This window comes from Chaetura pelagica, unplaced genomic scaffold (genome assembly GCF_000747805.2).
Source record: "Chaetura pelagica isolate M959 unplaced genomic scaffold, ChaPel_1.0 scaffold306, whole genome shotgun sequence".
Lineage (NCBI taxonomy): Eukaryota > Metazoa > Chordata > Aves > Apodiformes > Apodidae > Chaetura > Chaetura pelagica.
The window spans coordinates 256,583-277,473 of record NW_009953488.1 but is presented as its reverse complement, the minus strand read 5'-3'; the positions used below and the strand labels follow the sequence as shown (position 1 = coordinate 277,473).

The window sequence follows — 20,891 nt, the reverse complement described above, 5'->3', positions numbered from 1 at the left end:
AATAATAACAGTTTAAGAACTGTTGAGTAGTATGAGAAATTAAAAACAAGTTCTGAATCTACTACAGACCTCTTTAGACATTGAAAGTCTTAAGATTTTTCAGCAGCTTTTAGAGAACTAAGTTATACAGAAATTTGTACCTAAATCAAATAGACTAGCAAGTATCTTTATTTCTATTTATATTTGTGACTTAATTATTTCAAGAGGTGAAACTAAACTATGCTGGGCACATGCCTGCTATATACACAGTTGATAATGTTTAAAACACAGCACTAGGCTTACAGAAAAATTCAGTGGGTTTAAGACAGAGGAAGATAAGACAAGAGATTAAACCACTTAAATGGTGAGTTAGTCCAACCTTTCTGCTTGCTTATGTCTACAACTTTGCTGTAAATTTTATGTTCTGCAGCACATTCACTCATAACAAAGAGATGTCATAGAATTATCAGCTGTGGTATTTTGCATTTTTTTCCTTCAAATGACAAACTGCCTGCTGTCCTACAGAAAATTGTTCACAGTGGTCTTACACTGCCCAATGCAAGTTGACAGCCATAAGGCTGTTTTCCAGCTTAAAGCTCAAAATGCTTTAAGCCGCTTTTACATCTCTTTATAATACATATATCTCAAATTAAAAACTGATCTTCTGAGTTGCACTGTGTGCTTCACTCTTTTGCAATTCTTGCATCTGAGAATTTAGTGATGTTTGCATACCAAATTGCTGCACAAGGCCAAAAGTCTTCAAAAGTAAGTCTATTTTAAGGTTAAAACTTTTGAATTTAAGATTGTGAACCAGAATTAACTTTTTATCACGTGAAAAGCTTAAGCTTACCTTCTGCATGTTCTGTGAGCTAAGAGCTGTCATAGCATTACTAATGGGCTTTAAAGAAACATCATCATGGAGATGAGAACAGCAACGGTTCAGTAATTCATTCTGAATTTGTTGAAAATACTGTGGGGTGTAAGTAAATACGGATTGAGATATTAAAAAAAAAAATAAATTATATTTTCTATTGACTGCAAAAAAGCCTTTAGAATCTTAACAACCTTGGTTGCATTGTTACTGATTGGTCAGGAACATATCAAGTAACAACAAGAGCATCTCTATTCGGGAAGTTTCAGCGCTCATGCAAAGCTGTTCTTAGTGCAGTCGAAAGATATTGCAGATTATTGTGAGCAAACAAAGCTCATGGAGGTTGCAGGTCATCCCACTAATGATGTAGCTCTGGGGACCGACACCCAAGGCAGTTAATATTTCAACAAGTCTTTAGGAAAAAGTGTTCATATCACTCCTTAGCAAAAGGTGGCTTGTGCTTTTGAGTGTGATCTTAAAAGGCACTCTCACAACGACTTTATTTAGCAAGAAGAGGCAAGAAGCTGTACTTTAGTCATATTGTGCTAATTTTGTACAGTTTAATTAATCAATTTCAGCCAAATTACTTCATGCTAATATAAGCTTGATCATTTGAATTATATTAATCTTATATTTTGTATCTATCAATTTAAGAATACATTGTACCAAATACTGGGTTACAACAAAACATGCAACAGTTAATAATCTATACCATCAGGTACCTAGAACATATAATTTCATACTTCAGAATTTTATTGGTGAGGAATACATCTGTTATGCCATCTCTCACAATAATTCCCTGTATACTCAAGAAGATCCATTCCAACTAGTATTTTCCTTATACAACAGTTTAATGTTACCAGACACACCCCAAAGTGTAAAGAGCAGTTACATACACAGAGACAACTAAAGTGCAGATCCTGTGGGATACCTACTTTTTATTTATGTTCCTGCAGAAAGAGATTACTGAAAGATTTCTTCCACATAAGGACTAATAGAATATTTTCATTAAGCTTTGGATGCTGCCCACTGCATTGCTTTTAAATAAAAATGCTTACTTTCTATACACAGCAAAGTAGTAAGCAAACTTAGAACACATTCCTTTAATATATCAAAATGTTTCCAAGGCAATATTATTAATTTTATACCACAGTTCCCAGTATCATGTAGCTTCACAAAGGAGGTGGCAGGGAAACTTTATCCAGTTAATACTTTAAGTGCTCTTCTTTTCTTCGCCCAGTAAGTTTATTGTGGCTTTCTTGGCTGCAAGAAAATGAAAGCAAGTTTAATCTTAGAGGCTTTTAGACTAAGTGGCTTTCTCAGTGTTCTTCAGCTGCATAAAAAAAAATAATAAAAAAATTCCTTTCAGGTCACAAAAGAAACATCACCAAAAAAAAAATCATAGCTTTTGTATACACATACAGACATAAAGATTTAAATAAATAAACCACAAGCAATGAGCAACACAATAAAGAGCAGGGAACTACTTACAACTATTATATCAAAAAACCAGAGCTGCTCACCATGTTGAGGACATAGAGGCAACAAGAAATACACTATTAAGCTGATGAAACAGGGCTGGAATGGCACTAACGTGTGTGTGTGCATATATGTGTGCATAATTTCTTAAAAAATGAATGTATATGGAAATATTTTAATGTAAAAAACAGGAAAAATATTAAGTCATGGAATGAGAACCTAAAAACCCCATGTGCAACATGGAAGAATATGATTTAAAGATACCTGTCTAACAATGATTCAAAAAAGGGTCATGCAGCAAGATTTCCAAGTGTAGCTGAGAAAGGCAGATCATGTAAACACTGTCAGGAAAACTGCTTTAAGTTGGTAAGAGGAAATGAGACTGCATACTTTGTGAAAAAGGAAACCTAAGGTGCTTTGAAATAGCTTATAAATTTTTTAAAAACATTTATTTTAGCTAGTTAATACATTTCCTTCTCTTATTCATAAAACTATCATCAGACATTTTAGAGTAAAAAGATCAATTACAGAATGCAAGGAAATAAAAGCAAAAGGCAAGCTGGTAAGTTATCACAGGCTGTGATAACTCAGTAAACACCTAAGTAATTTCTTGAAGAGTGGGCTCAGAATCCTTTGATTGGGAAGTACAAAAACAGCTGGGAAAACTCTATTTCACATGTTGCTGTTTACTGGAGCCAACTGATTTGCTGTTCTACACCACTGGCAGCCCTTCTATACTACCAGGTATTTTAGACTGTTTTTTTTAAGGTGATAGAAGAATGCACCAAAACACGAACTGTATTTATGGAAGTTATCTCACAAGGATATTTGGATCTGCCTCTAGACAGAATGTTTATACTGAGATACATGGTGGGAAGACACACAAACTAATTAGCCATTTCTTCCACTCATACAGTTTGCACTCATTCTAGCATAACTGCACTCTAGAAAGTAAGATCCACTGCAATCCTCTTTTCCTGGCATCTTGATCCAAATTTAATTTCTCCATTAAATTTACACAGTCTTCTTACAACTTTATTCTCCAACATTATTAACTATAATGTTAAGAGTTGCCCAGGGAAATTCCTCCTAGTTGATGTGATGAGCAAATTGTCTTTTCCTCACCTTCTTTAGTGATGGTATCTGCAGTCTCTGCAGCCTTGTCTTTCAGGTCTTTAACAACACTGTCGAGCTGAGCTTCGTGCTTCAGGAAGAAAGGCCGGATAATTTGACGATAGAGAAACTCTGCTCCATTAGAAGGACTTGGAGCCATGCACCACAACAGGAAGCCACACTACAAGAACAAGAACATCTGTGTAAGTAGAATAAAGAAGAAGACTAGGTATAGCAGGTATTCCTAACTGCTGCAGGTTTGAGAATATTTAAAACAGGACGTTGTCCCCTTCACGTGATACGGTCACAGTCCATGACGTGTGCACATCAGTATAGTTACATACAGTGAATCTTTACATTGGAATAATTCCAAGAGATACTGAAAGGATAAAGGAAGGGGGAAATAGCAGTAAAGCTAACCTGGTAACAGGTGTATCAAGGCTGCATGTACGTGTTTGTTGTTGGTTTTTTTTAAGTAGAAATATAAAACCTGCTTAGACAAAACATTAGTCTCCTTGGGTACTTCTAAGCTATATGGCACAGGTCTGGCTGAAGGTCTAGGTACCTAAATCACTTAAATTCAGCCCAAACTTATCCCTGTGTCCTCTCCGTCTTCCTGCTCTGAAAATGCAGCAGGGCAATAAATGGGATTGTGTGCACCCAGAGCTGAACTGAGAAGGAGGAATGATACATCCAAACTACACACAGCACACAGAAAAGGGTAATGTTTTTCAACTGCACAGCATAGGTTTTATAGCACTGTCTGCTCTCTGGGAAAATCAAAAAACAAACACCAGTGTGTGGGGTAATATTTCTGTGTCTTACAAAGGGGATTGGAAAGACAGCTACTACATATATTTTAAGTACCTGTCTTCACTACTTTACAAAGTACCTTTACCTGCTTTCAGTTCCACTGTCATACACAACTCAAAGATAGCTACACAAAAAAGGATGAAAGCATTTAAGGGACAGGCAGTGGCATAACTAAATTCGCCTGAGCTCTGAAAGTATATCTAAAAAGATTTTACAGGTTAAAACTGCAACAAAACTAAGTAAATTTTCTCAGCAATTGTGCAGTTCCTTCCAGTCACCAACAGTCCAGTACTATTCTGTGTCAAAAGCTTCTCCAGAAAATAAAGACAAACAGCTTTTCACAGACCACCTTTTATGAAAACAAAACTTGATCTCAGTCAAAATGTGCTTGGTTTTAATGTTAGATGTGATTACATGTTTGATGATTTCCACACATTACTGGGAGGAGAGGGAGAAAAATCAACAATAATAAAAAACTCTTCCCTCTGAAAAAACCCCACTATACAATTAGCTAAATTAGGCACCAAAAATCAAACTAAACATTTAACCTACAACAAAATCAGAAGGAACTTACAAGTCTGTTGTTTTCACAGCAGCATCTACAGCAGCTGGAGAGATGTTGCAACGCATATGCAACAGCTTCAGAAAGTATTTTTTAAATGTAAGCAAGTTTTCTTATTTATTTATGAAGTTTCCAGTACATTCTATAGGAAAAAGCATTTCCTATAAACTAGTTTGATCACGGTATCATAGAATCACAGAATGTTAGGGGCTGGAAGGGACCTTGGAGATCATCAAATCCATCCTACCCTGCCACAGCAGGACCACCAAAGAATCTAGGGCAGGTCACATGGAAAACGCATCCAGACGAGTCTCGGAAGTCTCCAGAGAAGGAGACTCCACAACCTCTCTGGGCAGCCTGTTCCAGTGCTCTGTCACCCTCACAGTGATACCCTTATCCTTTATGAATTCCACTGTTCTCAGCCAGACATTTCTGTCTCCTCTCCTTTCCCTCATATTTCTGATTTCCCACTGTAAAACTACAAAGACAGAACCACACCCAAGTATTTTTTTCAGTATTACATAAGAAATTCCTAAATAATAATTTGGCTATTAAAAGGTGATTTAAATCAAGAGAGGTTATTTTAAAAGGAAGGTTCTGTCAGCCCAAACTTATCCCTGTGTCCTCTCCGTCTTCCTGCTCTGAAAATGCAGCAGGGCAATAAATGGGATTGTGTGCACCCAGAGCTGAACTGAGAAGGAGGAATGATACATCCAAACTACACACAGCACACAGAAAAGGGTAATGTTTTTCAACTGCACAGCATAGGTTTTATAGCACTGTCTGCTCTCTGGGAAAATCAAAAAACAAACACCAGTGTGTGGGGTAATATTTCTGTGTCTTACAAAGGGGATTGGAAAGACAGCTACTACATATATTTTAAGTACCTGTCTTCACTACTTTACAAAGTACCTTTACCTGCTTTCAGTTCCACTGTCATACACAACTCAAAGATAGCTACACAAAAAAGGATGAAAGCATTTAAGGGACAGGCAGTGGCATAACTAAATTCGCCTGAGCTCTGAAAGTATATCTAAAAAGATTTTACAGGTTAAAACTGCAACAAAACTAAGTAAATTTTCTCAGCAATTGTGCAGTTCCTTCCAGTCACCAACAGTCCAGTACTATTCTGTGTCAAAAGCTTCTCCAGAAAATAAAGACAAACAGCTTTTCACAGACCACCTTTTATGAAAACAAAACTTGATCTCAGTCAAAATGTGCTTGGTTTTAATGTTAGATGTGATTACATGTTTGATGATTTCCACACATTACTGGGAGGAGAGGGAGAAAAATCAACAATAATAAAAAACTCTTCCCTCTGAAAAAACCCCACTATACAATTAGCTAAATTAGGCACCAAAAATCAAACTAAACATTTAACCTACAACAAAATCAGAAGGAACTTACAAGTCTGTTGTTTTCACAGCAGCATCTACAGCAGCTGGAGAGATGTTGCAACGCATATGCAACAGCTTCAGAAAGTATTTTTTAAATGTAAGCAAGTTTTCTTATTTATTTATGAAGTTTCCAGTACATTCTATAGGAAAAAGCATTTCCTATAAACTAGTTTGATCACGGTATCATAGAATCACAGAATGTTAGGGGCTGGAAGGGACCTTGGAGATCATCAAATCCATCCTACCCTGCCACAGCAGGACCACCAAAGAATCTAGGGCAGGTCACATGGAAAACGCATCCAGACGAGTCTCGGAAGTCTCCAGAGAAGGAGACTCCACAACCTCTCTGGGCAGCCTGTTCCAGTGCTCTGTCACCCTCACAGTGATACCCTTATCCTTTATGAATTCCACTGTTCTCAGCCAGACATTTCTGTCTCCTCTCCTTTCCCTCATATTTCTGATTTCCCACTGTAAAACTACAAAGACAGAACCACACCCAAGTATTTTTTTCAGTATTACATAAGAAATTCCTAAATAATAATTTGGCTATTAAAAGGTGATTTAAATCAAGAGAGGTTATTTTAAAAGGAAGGTTCTGATTTGAGTTTAACAAGAAGAAAAATAAGATAATAAAATCCCTGAAAACCACGTAAGTCTTCTTCAGGCAAGCCTTTCAAATATTTTTTAATATTCCCCCTCTATTATTCCTCAGATAAGGGATATAGAGATTGAATGCTCTGTAGGTTCTTCTCTTCATAGCTGCTAAAATTTACCTTTGTCTTCACTGCAGTGCACACAACAATAAAACTGATTTCCTTGATGCACATCAGTTGAAGAAAACATCTCTGACCTACTGGTTTTGGAGAAGACTGCTACTCTTTTTTTCTGTCAGGCCACTTCTCACTCCCCTTGTCTTAGAGAAAAACAACTGTAATGTATTTGGAGCTGGAGTGGTATCTTGACAGGCTTCCTCTTGGAAAAGGATCACCAGTTTCTGGGGTCAATAAGTGCCTTGTAGAGAAGATTTTGTCAAACCAAGCCATCACCCTCTGAAGTAAGCTTTAATTTTTTCATTTAAACTGTTTGGTTGTGGTGCCAGAACAGCATGACTCAAAGGAGTGTCTCCTCAGAAGAGAAGTGCTTTTTGAAGTGAAGTTCCCACCACTGAAAATACCTACCAGGAACATTTCAATGAATTAAAACAAGTAATTCAACATGCAATAAAATTTTGCACTTGTAAGCAGCAACCGATACAGTATCATTAAGCATGATCAAAGAAAATACTAAAGTGACAGAATATAAATTTTCAAAAGCTTCTATATTTGGAAATTAATATAACTGAAAAGATAAACAGCACTATCTTACGTTGCTATCTTTCATTAAAAACTGAGAAGTATATTTAATTTATTTCCTGCTAAAGAATAACTGGCTGATTACTGATAGTTATTTTATTTGTCTCATTGTACCAAGATGTTACTTAGATCTCTTTTGTGTTAAGAAATCCCTCAGATGCAAATCCAACTTCCTCTGTTCAAAAGTTGAAAAGAAAATAAAATTTCCCTTTTCTTGCCTAGGAACAAAAGCAGCAATTTTGATTTTACAGCTTTGTCCCTGTCTAGTCAAGATAAAAATAAAATCTTTTGCAGTTACAAATTTGTTCTCAAAGATGACATTTCCTGGAAAAAGCATTTGGCAGCATCAGGCCTTACTGTTAAAATTTTAAATGACCCTACCGCAATAGCTGGTAAGCAAATTCTTTCAAGAACTTTGGGAGTGCTAAACCAGGCTAAAAAAGCTAAAGAGAAGGAAAGCTCATCAACACAGAAACCAGGCAACAGTTCTTTAAGCTAAGCAACTGACTCTGCAGCAAGGTAGAATGCCTTATACCCAAGAGCATACACAGTAATTGGTGATCTTCTAGAATAATTCAATATGCTAGACTTGATTGGCCATAGTCACACCTTAGTTGAAAAACACAGCTTGGAACACATTAAGCAAATCATTGTTGGTAGTCAAACCATACTAACAAATACACACTAGCAACAAGCCACTTCTTTTCAGGAAAGCAGTCTTAATTAAAAATGAAGTTGGTGTGATTCAAATTATTTTTATGTTGCTATTTCCTTCTTTCCTCTCAGGCACAGAAGTTAATACTTCCTTTTGCTGCCTTTGTGATTTTATTTCTCCCTTTTGCACTTAATGCAAAAATGGAGCCTCTCGTGTTTACCACATGCAGTCATTTCTCCCCTCTTGCCTCACAAAACGATCAGCCATAAACAGACTGCCCTCCTTGTGGTAAATTACATGTAGCCAAGCATCTAGAAATAAGATGTCACCCGGGAATGCTTCCAAGGGAATCTGTTGTCATCTATCCACTCTTGAAGACATTAAATCAGTTGTATCAAACATCTCATTTTAGGAAAGGGCACAAATGAACATACCTTTATCATATAGTAGAAAGGGAACCAGGACAGAAAGATATCAGAGAAGAATTCTACTATGCTGAAAACACCATACACAACCCAGTAAGTCAGCCACTGTGTGTCATCATCTTTGTTGGGGCTTTCAATGGCCTTGATTCTGTAAGGAAAACAAAACAAGTGAGGGGATCAGTAGCGCCAGTCTGATCGATAATGGTGAAGATTTTATGACTCAGATTTATTGTTACATGTGAATCCTCCAAATTGGAGTACTCTACATGTCTACAGATGAGAACTAAGTAGTATCTATTATATAACATGCCTGAGAGCTTTGGACAGCAAAGCTTTTCTTTCCATATAAAACTTCAAAAAGAAATTATACTCAAGCTATTTCTAGCTCTGTGATTTAAAAAAACAAACAAACACCCAACCTCACCTTGTTCCTGAGAGAGTTCACAGGACAGGGAAGAAAGGGGATAATCTTTGGCAAGTTCCAGTTCTGGATGCATTGTGGTAATCCTGCCTGGAAGACTTGTGTACATTGAAGCACTAACCAGTCATGCAGTAGCAAAGTGAGCTCAGGCCTGTGCCATACACAGCACTGCCTGGCTCTCAGGCCTGTGCTGTGCTGCACAAAATCTTGGCCAGGGGATGAACTCAGCTCACTGAAGGGCTTCCACTGGTACGAGTGATTATACCACCTGCCTGGCCTTGCCCATTTCCAACAGTGAACAAAAATCCTTCCTTTCTGACAGTAGAATCCATTAATAGATCTGTTACCTTGAAAGAAAAATCCTACAGTATCTTTAATTACAAAAATGGGGTAACTTTGTCTTAAGATGGTGTGTCTGCACAGCATGCTGTGTGTAGATCAGAGGCCCATTCAGCACTGCATAGCTTGGTGTTCCCAGCATCTACAAGGACATAAGATTCACTACACTGCTATTGCTTTATAGCGGTATCTGTAATAAATAGCACTTTAAATGATGCTTTACAGAATATGAATGCCTTTATTGCTGGAATCACAACAGACCAGCACCTCCCAGTGCAAACAGCACCTGTATTAAAATTTAAATTTATTTCAGGATTTCAAAGTGATTCTCAGATATCTTTGTTGTACATGGACTAGATTCCTCTTTGGAAAAGCAAACAAGAAGATTGATTCTAACTACTAACAAGTATTGGTGTACAGAAGCAGAGGAGATCCAATACCCCCCTCCCACCACATACAGTGAGGACTACATATCTGAATTGACAGTCGTATCTGTGTTGCCAGTTGTTTTGCTCAGTAAATCCACTCCTACAGGCCTTGGAAATTCTGATGCAGACCAATCTGAAGACTAGGGTGGAGAAACTTTCGTAAAGTCTCAGGCTTCTTGCCTAATGACTGAGTTTTTGTTCTCCAACTGCTAAGAGAATGCAGGTCCAGTAAAGTTAAAACTAAGATATACACGTGCTTTCTTCACTATAAGCTGTGGAGAGTCACGACTCACTAAATTCCAGATTAGCACTGTAATAAGTTTTAGAAAGAAATGCAAGCAACTGTAAACCTGATAATGTGGAGCTTTAGAGTATTAAAAAGCATTTGTCCTCTATACTCATGCCATTGGGTTAAAAGCTGTAGACTCAGTTTAATTAATTTAGTTTTAATTATTTTCTAACATTCCCTTAATATCAGCTGTACTGTTGCTGAAGCAGCATCTGAGGGATATATCAAAGATGCATTTATTTTAGTCCATAAGGAAAACAGAGTTATGAAGGTTTATAAAATAGAAACCAGAGAGATGGCTGGCTATGAGTGTATTTCCTGGTTTATGAATTGACAAACCCTTCAGACTGTCACTTCCTAGTTCTGGAAAAAAAAAAAAAAAAAGTTTTTAAAAAAATCAATCTTGTGACATGCCTTATGGTTTGGCAAATGCACTAGGCAAATCCACCACATGCAGAGAGAATTTGTGTAGCTACTGGACTGAATTACTTTGAAATTTAATACGAAGATCTGATACTTAATTTATGCATTATTTCCATCAGTTTGTGGCAGGCCGGCAATGAGGAAAACAACAGCCCTTGACCTACCCCACCATGCCTAATAAGGTGCTGTTACTAAGGTACTGCATAATCACAACTGGAAGAACAGCTTTTCCACAGGTGGACAGCAATAGGTTTGCTTATTGGTGTTTCTAATAGCACAGTGTTGGTAAACAGTAGCCTAGGTAGCCTGCTCAAAACCAGTCCCAGTTCCAACTGCTCCAGCCCTCCCACTCTTAACTGTATTTTTTCTATGTCTGCATCTCTCATTTTTTCTAATACCACCAGGTGAGGGGGCCCTTTAAAAAAAACACAACAAGGTAAGGGAGAGGGCTACTGATCTTTTTTCAAGGTGTGAAATCATACTTCTGGAGGGAAAGAAAAAGTACAACTGACTAGTAGGGAATTTAGAGTGGTAGATAAACGAAGATGAGAAAGGAACTATTTGCAAAGTTTGTCAATGTTAAGGAAAACTTGCTGAGGGGTTAATCATGTTAATTTCTCTGGTTCTGGTGACCACTTCTCCATTACAGACATACAGGGGAAGGCTTATTTTACCACAATAAGAATGGCAGATTGTTATTTCTGAGAGTATGCTTTGCAGTGAAACTGCTAACAGTCTTCCAGTTTTTCACTCATCTGAAGCAATTCAGATTTAAGGAGGTGCTGTTTACTTTTTGTTAACAAAGTCATCTTAGTAATAATAAAAATCAATTTTCATAAAAAAAGCTTAGAAATGTCAATTCTGTGGCAAAGGACAGGTGACCTATCATCACATTAATGAGACACACTTTATTATCTTCTCTCCTTTAAAAACAGATGGCCTTTAAGAACTCCATAAATCCACTGCCATGGACATGCTCCCTTTGAACATTCACCATCTGCTGCTGTAGTTCCTTAAGGTCTTGAAGGGCACACATGAACAAGATATTTTCATGGTCAGTCACAAGCAGCAGTACCACAAGTAGTCAAAAGCCTGTCTGATTTAACCAGCTGATATGAAGCATTAAATTCACGTGGTGCTTCCTCGCACGCTGCAGAAAACATCACATTTCCCCCCTATAATGTTCTCATCCATGGGACAAGCTCAAGTGGCAGACCCCTACCACACCCACTAAGATAACAGCTGACAAAATCAGCACCAATAAAAGAACTGCACAAACTGCATACGTTGGCAATGACTCCACTCACAATCCTATTTAGTGGGAGGGGAGGAAGGAAAAAGCAGGATATAGCAGGGCTGTCAGTGAATGAAAGTCTTACCTAAGGTCAAGGAAAGGTAAGTATTTTACAAATAATCTGTTTTGCAGTGGGAAGTATGTCCCTCAACTGAGACTACCAGTGGAAATCCTTAAGTCTTAACTTGCCCCTGTTTAATAAAAGGATAAAAATTATCCCCACCTTTTGCTTCTTTTACACTATTTCAATAGTAAGTCACAAAAAGTACTCTTTATCCAAGAATAAATAAGTACAGTAAGTTATGTACAATATCGGAAAAGGTAAGGTTTATTATATTTATAGCTATAATCTATATATGAAGCTCTGCAGAATTAACCTTAGGAGATTCATCATACATGTTAATTCTAACCAAGAACATTTTATTCTTCTCCATATGAAGTCATGAATCAATCCATCTAATATTCAAAATGCAATCTCTGTCAGTAAGTTAAAAGATACAGATCAAGAGGCACTGGTAGTACAGCCAACTTTAGGATAGCCTTTTTCTAATAATTATTTATACACTGCAATAGAAAATAAGTCAGTCTCATAAACATGTAAGACTAAGATTTTTTAACAATGGAAGGAGCATCCAAAGCCTATAGTTTAAAACTGAAAAAGAAAATATATACTATCAGGTTTTTTAAAGATTTTTTTTTTCCCACTGCAGATATGACTAACTTCCATGTTAGCTATGTGCAGTAATTACACATCATAAAAGATTTTATATGGTGCTTACACACTAACTGAAAAGGACTTTAAATAAAGCCTTAAGCAACTATTTACAGTAATTCTGCACACTGGAGGTAAGAGCAGTCACTGGGAACAGCATCTGGTAGACTGGATGGTAAACATCACAGCTTTTTTAAAAACAGCTTTTGTTTAAATTTTAAAAACAGATGCCTGTCAAGCACTGACAATGTTCTCCTATGGGACAGTACTGCAACTTGTGCAGAAAGATGAGGAGCCCACTAAAAGATTCATTTATAGTAAGGTCTGTTCCTCAGTAACCCTGCTAGATGGTGATGCCAACAGGGAAGATCAGAGACTGCCAAGCTCTCCAGTGGCCCACAGCTCATATTAGCTATGCAGCTACAGGATCACAGTACCAGCTCAATTTTGACTGTGTGGATCCTAGAATCAGTCAAATTGAACTCTAGGTCAAGCATGGTTACTTAATCCTGTTACCTGATAGTAACAGGTATGGATCTAATTTTAGTGACCTGCCATGTTGAGTTCTTTCATCTAAAGCATCTGACTCATTTTGACAAAAAAATCAGCTCCTTTCCAAGAAGAGACTGTTACACAACCCTGAATTAGCTAACGGGTAACAAAACCTTGTCAGAGTTAATTTACACACACAGAACTCAGAGCAAGTGTAAATACATCCGTGATGAGTTTGGTGGCTTTGACTTGCTGTTAGTTGTCTTCTTTTTGGCTGACCCCAGCTAACAAGATGTGAAAGTCAGAAACAAAGAAAGCAATGCCAAATTTTATTGCTGTAGCCTCCTATGAAGTGATCATTCAAATTGTTGCAATTTATAAAGTGTACGTCATGACTCTTGTAAATAAAGTGACAAGACAAAAGAGTAGTCTCTGTTAAGACCAGTGCTCATGCCATAGTTAGACAAGACTGGACCATTTTGTCCATCCTTTGTTCAGTTTTCTAATCAGTACTATACTAAATCAGTAGGCAGGCATATTTGTGACCCTCTCAGACAAGCGTAAGACTTATTTTTCTTGTTTAACCTAAAATAAAAACTGCAAAACTGCAACTACCTATATTCTAGAGCTTATATTCTAGAGTTGGTAAGCCCTAACTCTTTACAGCAGGTCATGGTGATTCAGAAGTAATTTACTTCTCCCTGTCTAACCAGACAGCTCCATGGGATCAACATTCCATTGGATCACAACATTCTTCAGTTCAGTGCTTCCCTGTCATCCACATGTCAGACTCAACTTGGCAGGCTGCATTGGCAACATTTGGCATCATTTCACTGGAATGGGTATATGTGTATTTGTATTTGCTTTATCATTTTGTCTTCTATGTTTTCATCCAGCAGTTAACAGAGCTCTGCCCTCCATCTTTCTTCCTCCAGCTGACTCCAATAGTAGAGTCACGCATTTGTAGATATGAAAACATCTTCCTGCCAAATGCACTTAGACAACTGCTGCAGCATGAATCTACACCTCCTCTTTCTCAAAAATTTTGTATCCAGAAGATGGCAGCAGACAAATTCATGAAAGAGCAAAGAGAGGCTGTCTATGCAGTGTCAGATATTATTAGGAGACAACAAGCAATGTAACACTAGTACAGGGGGTTATACTTTTGCTTCTTCAAAGGAAATTGAGACTGAGGCAACAAAAGGAGCAGAAGCTACTTTTTGCCCACCAGTGAAATGAGTCCTACAGAATACATGTTAACTCAGCACAAACTTAGGTTTCTGGGGAAAAAAAATAATAATAAAAAATCATCAAGCCTCCCATTTCATTGCTCTCTGCTGATTCTTGGCCTGATCTCTTCTGGAACAAGTACTTGTAGGGCCTCATGATGAGTCAGTTTCCCAGTTCTGAGTCAAGTTAAAAACAGCTTCCCCAACCACACAAGTACACAGGGGTTTTTTTGCTGGGATTAACACGTCAGTTCCTCAGTCCAGCCTGCTTATTCTGCCACACAGGATAGGTAATGCAGGTGATGCTGTGCAGCAGGATCTCTGGCAGGCTTCACCTCTTCCCTCCCGGAGGCGCTCCAGGCACTCGCTCTGGAAGGCGGATTTCCTGCACTTCCACCCTTAACGCAGGGAAGGAAGTCAGTGCGGCCTTCAGCAGGGCTCATCTGTGTATGCAGCCTTGGGCTAAGCTTTACTAGCTTCACCGTTGGCTGTACTTGTCCACATTATCAGTTAGACCAGTACTGCTATACTGTCCTGCTAGAGTCTAAAAGCCCTGTTTTGGAAACGTCTGACCCCATCTTATATTACAGAAGCATTTAAGGTTGTCTTTCCTGAAGGTATTGACAGGAAGAAGTGGTATGTACTGAGGGAGCTTTGGGAAAAGCAGCATTTTACCTGCGGAGTGCAGACATGCTACATCCCACCGGAGGAAGCCATTTGCTAAGTGACCACAACACAGTTCTTTTCTTCCTGTGACAGCCAGTTTGGTTAGAGGGAAAAAACTGTTTCACATGTTTTGGTTGCCTCCAGACAGCTGTTACTGTTTAGGGTGCAGGCACAGAGATCAAACAGTACTGTGGGGACCAAATGGAGAAAAACTGGGCCCCTGCTACATGCTTACAACAAGAATAAAAAACAGTCACATTTTTCTCTCAACCTATGCTGCACTGAGAAAGTGCATTTCAAATGCAATTTTGTTACAGCTCTACTACTGGTTTTCAGTTCTGTTTACTGCGATACTGGCAAAAGAATTACAGTATAGCCTTAATTTAGACAAATGTACAGTAAAGCATGAAATCACAATGCATCATTTTCAGGCTTGTCTCAGCTGCTAAAACGTTTTTATTTTGAGATAATCACTGTGTGTGGTGTTTTAAAACTAGAAACAAAAATCCTGCAGTTTTAATTATTTACTGTAATTCAAAACTTGACTATTCAGGGAGTGGAAAAGGGATTCAAGTTTTAGGCTGAGGACTAACTTCTGGGTTAAGGCTGGTTTGCAAAGACATGAAGAATTTCCTTCATGAGTACAGTTCTGGTTGCTAAGCTGTGTAGTAACAAAATGCTCTAATTTTTCTTTTTTAAAAAATTACATTTTAATGTTCACAGACCCTCACATGAAGGATTGCATTTCTCTTCCTAACAGCCTAAGATAGCCTCATTATCCTCATCTAAAAATTAGGTATCTTGCTCCTTGTTTGCTAGTGACAAGTAAGCTTACTTCCTTTTTGGACAACAAAATGGTGTCAGCTCTCCTGTATCAGTTTCATAGCTGTGAAGATTTAAAAACATAATCAGAGCACATCACCACAACAAAACAAACAGGGAAACAAGACAAGCAACTTGAGTGGTTTAATAATATATTCCAGCAAACTTCACTGATAGAAATCTATTTGTTTAACATCTGTAGGCTGATATCAACCCAGTTGCTAGAGATACATAATACAGCAAGAGAGAGGAGTGCATACAAGGCTCAGTACTGCGGTGCATCTTGACCAAGGTCTGGTAAAATGCCTTTATTTATGCCTCAAACATATTCTCAGTCCCTAAAAATAGTATCTCCATCCATTATGAAATGGAAATATGTCCATGAGTTTCATTCAGATTACGGACACATCAATATAACAAAGACATTGATCTTCTTAATCTAAATTTAAAATATGGAAGAAAACATTACTGTAACATTAGATTCTCTAACCACTTGCTGCATCTAAAAAGAAAAGCACATTATGTGTTCAAGTAACATAGCTTTCATTTTAAACATGGTACTCTGAAAGACAAAAAGCAAGTAAGTATGTTTGGAGGAACTGATTAGGCAGAACATACACAAAACAGTCAGAATACATTTCTTTTGTGTCAGAAACCCCATGAAAAGAGCATTAGCTGGGAGAGGAAGCAGGCAAAGTGCAGACAGATTTGAAAACTTCCGTGTTAAATTAATATTGAATGCTGTGAACCTAGCCAGGCACACCATTTCTCCCAAATCACTTTTATATAGCAGCAGCAGCAGCGTATTACTTGTGAACATCGGCCTATCATGCAGCATTTTCCATTAAGGAAAAAAAGTAAGCATTCTCCTCAAAATGCTTTATAAGAAAGCAAATTTGCTGCCCTACCTCTCAACAAATACAGGATCAATTTTATATTTTCTAAAAAACTGCAACCGAAGAAAAGCAGAGTTCCTGTTTTACAGGTATGGAGGAGGCAAAGGAACTAGGAGACAGGCTCAAGAATTCAAATTAAGATCTGAGTTGCATGTCTATACTTCTCTACAATCTATCAAGATAATTTTCTATTTGTAAAATGCCACATGTAGCACTGACACAGTAAAAACAGCTAAAATGAAGTAACAGCATTAAACAGAGGCATGATTGTATGTCCTAAATTGCTTCTCTCTCTTGAAGGTACCAGCAATCAGTTCAGACATTTTAACGCCTAAAGCTATTTTCATTTCTGCATTTTTTAAACCAAACATAAAAGTACTTTTGTAATTCCATAGAATCACAGAATGGGTTGGGTTAGAAGGGACTGTAAAGATCATATAGTTCCACTCCCTTGCACATACTTCTTAGTCATCAAATACTCCCTTCCGGCTTGTATGCTAATTGTCTGGAGGTAGTTAACCACCCCTGGCTATGGGTGCAGCTATATTTTAACAGGCTAGCTCTGGAAAGTTTAGAGTATCAGTGAAAATGCTGGCAACGTTATTTACATACTGCCAACACTTCTTCCATCTACTAGTCTAAATATGGCCCTGTACAGTTAAAGACAGCTAGAAGCACAAAAAGTTGCTTCTATAATCTCTGGTAAATTTTTCAATGCTGGTCTGCAGCAAATAAAAAAGCCTAAAACAAGTATTAAGATTTCAACTTAAAATTAATTATTCTATTTCATCAGATAGCACTTAACAGAATTTTAGGATATTATGATAAACTTTAATCCAGATTGTCTGACTTACTGGAAAACAGACAGAAAATGTTTAGAGGGAAACATGTCTACATTATAAGCCTTGGGTGAGCTTTTGCTGGTGACATAGTATAGAAGACTTGGATTTTGGGGAAGATTTTGATTCACTTGAGAAGACACTTCTCTGTTCATAAAAAACCATTACAGACCTACACAAAGCCAAAGGTGAACATGAACAAGGGGTAAGGAAAAGGGAACCAGGTGTGTCTGCCTGAAACTGTAATAGGCATTAACCTGGAAGCTGCCTCCTCCCCTCACTGCTGGCTCTGAGCCTTGGCCGAGGCCGGCACTGCAGCAATGTGAAAGCCAGCAGCAGGGCAGCTGCACCACCTCATGCCAACGGCCAGGCACACCCCACCTGCTAGGTCTGGTCCAGGCTACAGCCTCCAGCACTTCTCCACTGAAATTCACACCTGCTGCATGGCACACACTGACAATGAATACAGAGAACCATGTAAATGAAAGAAAATAAACCACAAAATTATACAAGGCCTGACAGGCAGATTCCATAGAACTGCCCCGGTTTCATGTGCGAACAGACTGAAACTTGAGCTGAACACCCTTCTCTGGGTTTGTTTTTTCCCCCAATATATTTTCCATCAGGCCAGCAAAGAGACGAACAGTAACCTCCGTGACCAAAGTAACGCAAAACTAAAATCCTAATAAAACAGATTTAGAACCTGCTTAATGGGTGACTCACTGAGTAGCCTGTTTGTAATTTTAAACAACGGTAAGGACAGGAAATTATTTTCCTTGCAGAATAGATACCTGTCCCACCCCTTAACAAGTCTCTTTTCTGATGAACAGAAGCCTGACCAAGTAATTAATTGTTTTTCACTTTAAACAATTCAGTCAATGACAATGCAGACATGACACTGATCAACTTCACAAAAGAAACTAAGTTAAGAGAGGAAAAGTAATCTGCTTTTTCTCTTTGGATGCCCCTCTGAGACATTCCAGGCTTGAATCCATTGTTGAAACACCTGCGTAAACATGAAACTAACACCCTGTACATTACGTTCCATTTATCGATCCTGGTCTCTTTCAGAAGGCACAGCTTTTACAGCAAAAGCCATTTGAGGGTTTTCACACCTGCTGAAAATAGCTGAAAACTGTTTTCTGTCCAATACTATTAAGCAAGTCTCACTACTGTCAGTTCATATAGCTGGCTCTTCAGCTGTCTTTTCCAGGGTGACAGAGCAAAGAGAAGGGACGAATAAACAAACCACCCCTGGCTAGGGTTGTTTATGCTTTGGGTCTTTATGCTCTACATAGAGGGGACAGAACCTGGCAGCACCCTGACTGCAGTACAGCAGCAAAAGCAGGAATAACACCAGTAATTCATCTTCTCACAGCTCAGCCCTGCATTAGTATAAGAGATCCTATGGTACATACGGCGAGTTGCATGGTAGCACCAAGGCAAAAAAAAAATGGCCCATATGGTGGAAAAAGGGTAATCACTAAAGAGAATTCTTTTTTCCATGGTGAGGCTGCCCATGTTTGAGTCCAGGCTGAAAGCCATCTCAGGAGATACCACAGATGTCCCAGTGTGCTGCCGTCAGGCTGACCCCATAACCTCGCACAGGCTAGCAAGGACAACCCTGCCTATCCCGAGTTCACACACCTCTCCCCCCACTGAACAAGCCCATGAAAACATCTGCAGTAGTACCTGTCCTCCCATGTCTCCTCTGCCACCACATTGGTCTGTGGGCTCTGCAGGCTTGTGAGCAGAGCAGTTAATGGGAAAACTCTACCTACCATCTCTGTACTTGGGAAGGAAGGGGAGAGGATTGAGCCCCCCACTTGTGCTGACAGCAAGCAGCTTCGTGAGCTGGAACCTGTTCGTAGGCTGCCTCTGGAAGAGACTGGCATGCAGCATTTCACAAGTGTTTTAAATAAGATTTTCACCCAAGATTATGTTTCTCTAAAAATGTTTCAGTGTTGCAGAGATAGCTAAAGGGAAAACATTAACTGAGTATGAACTGGAAAAAGTAGAACTGGCATTGCATCCATGTATATGTTATTCATGTACTGGTTTGTTTGTTTGTTTTGTTTAAGTCAAAATTGCAGCCAAGGACAATGGCTTACCCACCGACTACTAAAAAAACCAAAACAAATCACTCCATGGTACTAACATCTGCGTGGTAACTTTTCACTTTAAGATACATTTAAAACCACCTTTTGACATGCAAAGGGATGGAGACCCTACAAATGATTATTTTTTTCAAATCTGGAAGAAAAAAAATTGGAAAAGATAAACCTGTTAGTTGTATTTGATTTGTTACCATCTTGCCTTTATAGCTCTAACAGTTTTTATTATCAGTTTACTCACCACAGTTGCATAAGGGCAGATTTAAAATATAATCCTAAACCAGTTTTAAAACAAATTTTTAAATTTAAATAGGATTTAATAGAGTAATTATGTAAGTTTACATGTGACCTAACTCAGACACAAAATATTACATAAACATAACTCCTATGCAACTATTTTAAGGTTTTGAAGCCATGATGGCTGATATTTTCAGTCTGATTTCTATTAAAAACTACCTTTTAATAGAAAAAGATTGCCTTTTTCCAAAGTTATTGACCTAAAACATCCTGAATTAACACCCACCAGAAAGAGCATTTAGAAAAATGTTGCTTAGTTCAATATATCTGTGCTTACATCACAACCATAAGGTGTTTCAACAGTCTAAACCTAAGTCAATCTCCCACGTCTGAGAAACAGAAAAGTGGGAACTGATTTTGTAATGCCCAGGAGCTAATTACAGAAAATGTATTTTTAAAAGTTGCTGACTGTGTTTAAAGTTACATAAAAGGCAAGTACTGTGTTTCAACAACACAGCAGCACAGCTGGGAAGGTCACCCATTTTATGTACAGGTCAGGCTGTACAGAAGGTTTTGTTTAACACACTTCTGAAGTCTTGTGGAACATTGTCCACTGTGGTCTTCTTACCTAATAGGAAATACATTTTTGGTCCAACAAGAATGTCCATGAAAGATACCAGATATTCTTAAAACATTTAAGGACTACTTTATGTGAAAAATGAGTGGTTTTTGGTCTTTTGCTCCCAAGAGGAGCTACACTGTCTTCCTTCCCACCTTCTAACCAGCTATGTGGTTCTGAAGTAAACAGCACTCCTTAAAGCATCTCTGCCTCAGGCCCATACCCTGCCCTGCGCTTCACACTAAACATCCTGCGTCTCCGGCAGCATCTTCAGCTGAAAACATCCGCGTGAGTTTCAGCAAACACCAGCACAGGGGCGATCCTCCTGCCCCTGCGCGGCACCTGGCGAGACACCGAGATGACAGCCGAAAAGCAACACTCCACGGGGACTGCCTTGCAAGTGCTGAAACGAACCGGCATCTGCT

At 38.4% G+C, this 20,891-nt stretch overlaps 1 protein-coding gene across 1 annotated transcript in view; it reads right to left on the bottom strand.

The window, feature by feature from the left end:
* Positions 1-1,762: 1,762 nt before the first annotated feature.
* Positions 1,763-20,891, bottom strand: part of REEP5 (receptor accessory protein 5) — a 31,000-nt gene continuing 11,871 nt past the window's right edge. Inside the window, exons 3-5 of the mRNA XM_009998802.1 lie at positions 8,656-8,794; positions 3,455-3,623; positions 1,763-2,113 (exon numbers count right to left, since the gene is read on the bottom strand). Coding sequence (XP_009997104.1) covers positions 2,064-2,113; positions 3,455-3,623; positions 8,656-8,794 — 358 coding nt within the window. The 3' untranslated portion in view covers positions 1,763-2,063. The remainder of the gene's footprint in view (positions 2,114-3,454; positions 3,624-8,655; positions 8,795-20,891) is intronic.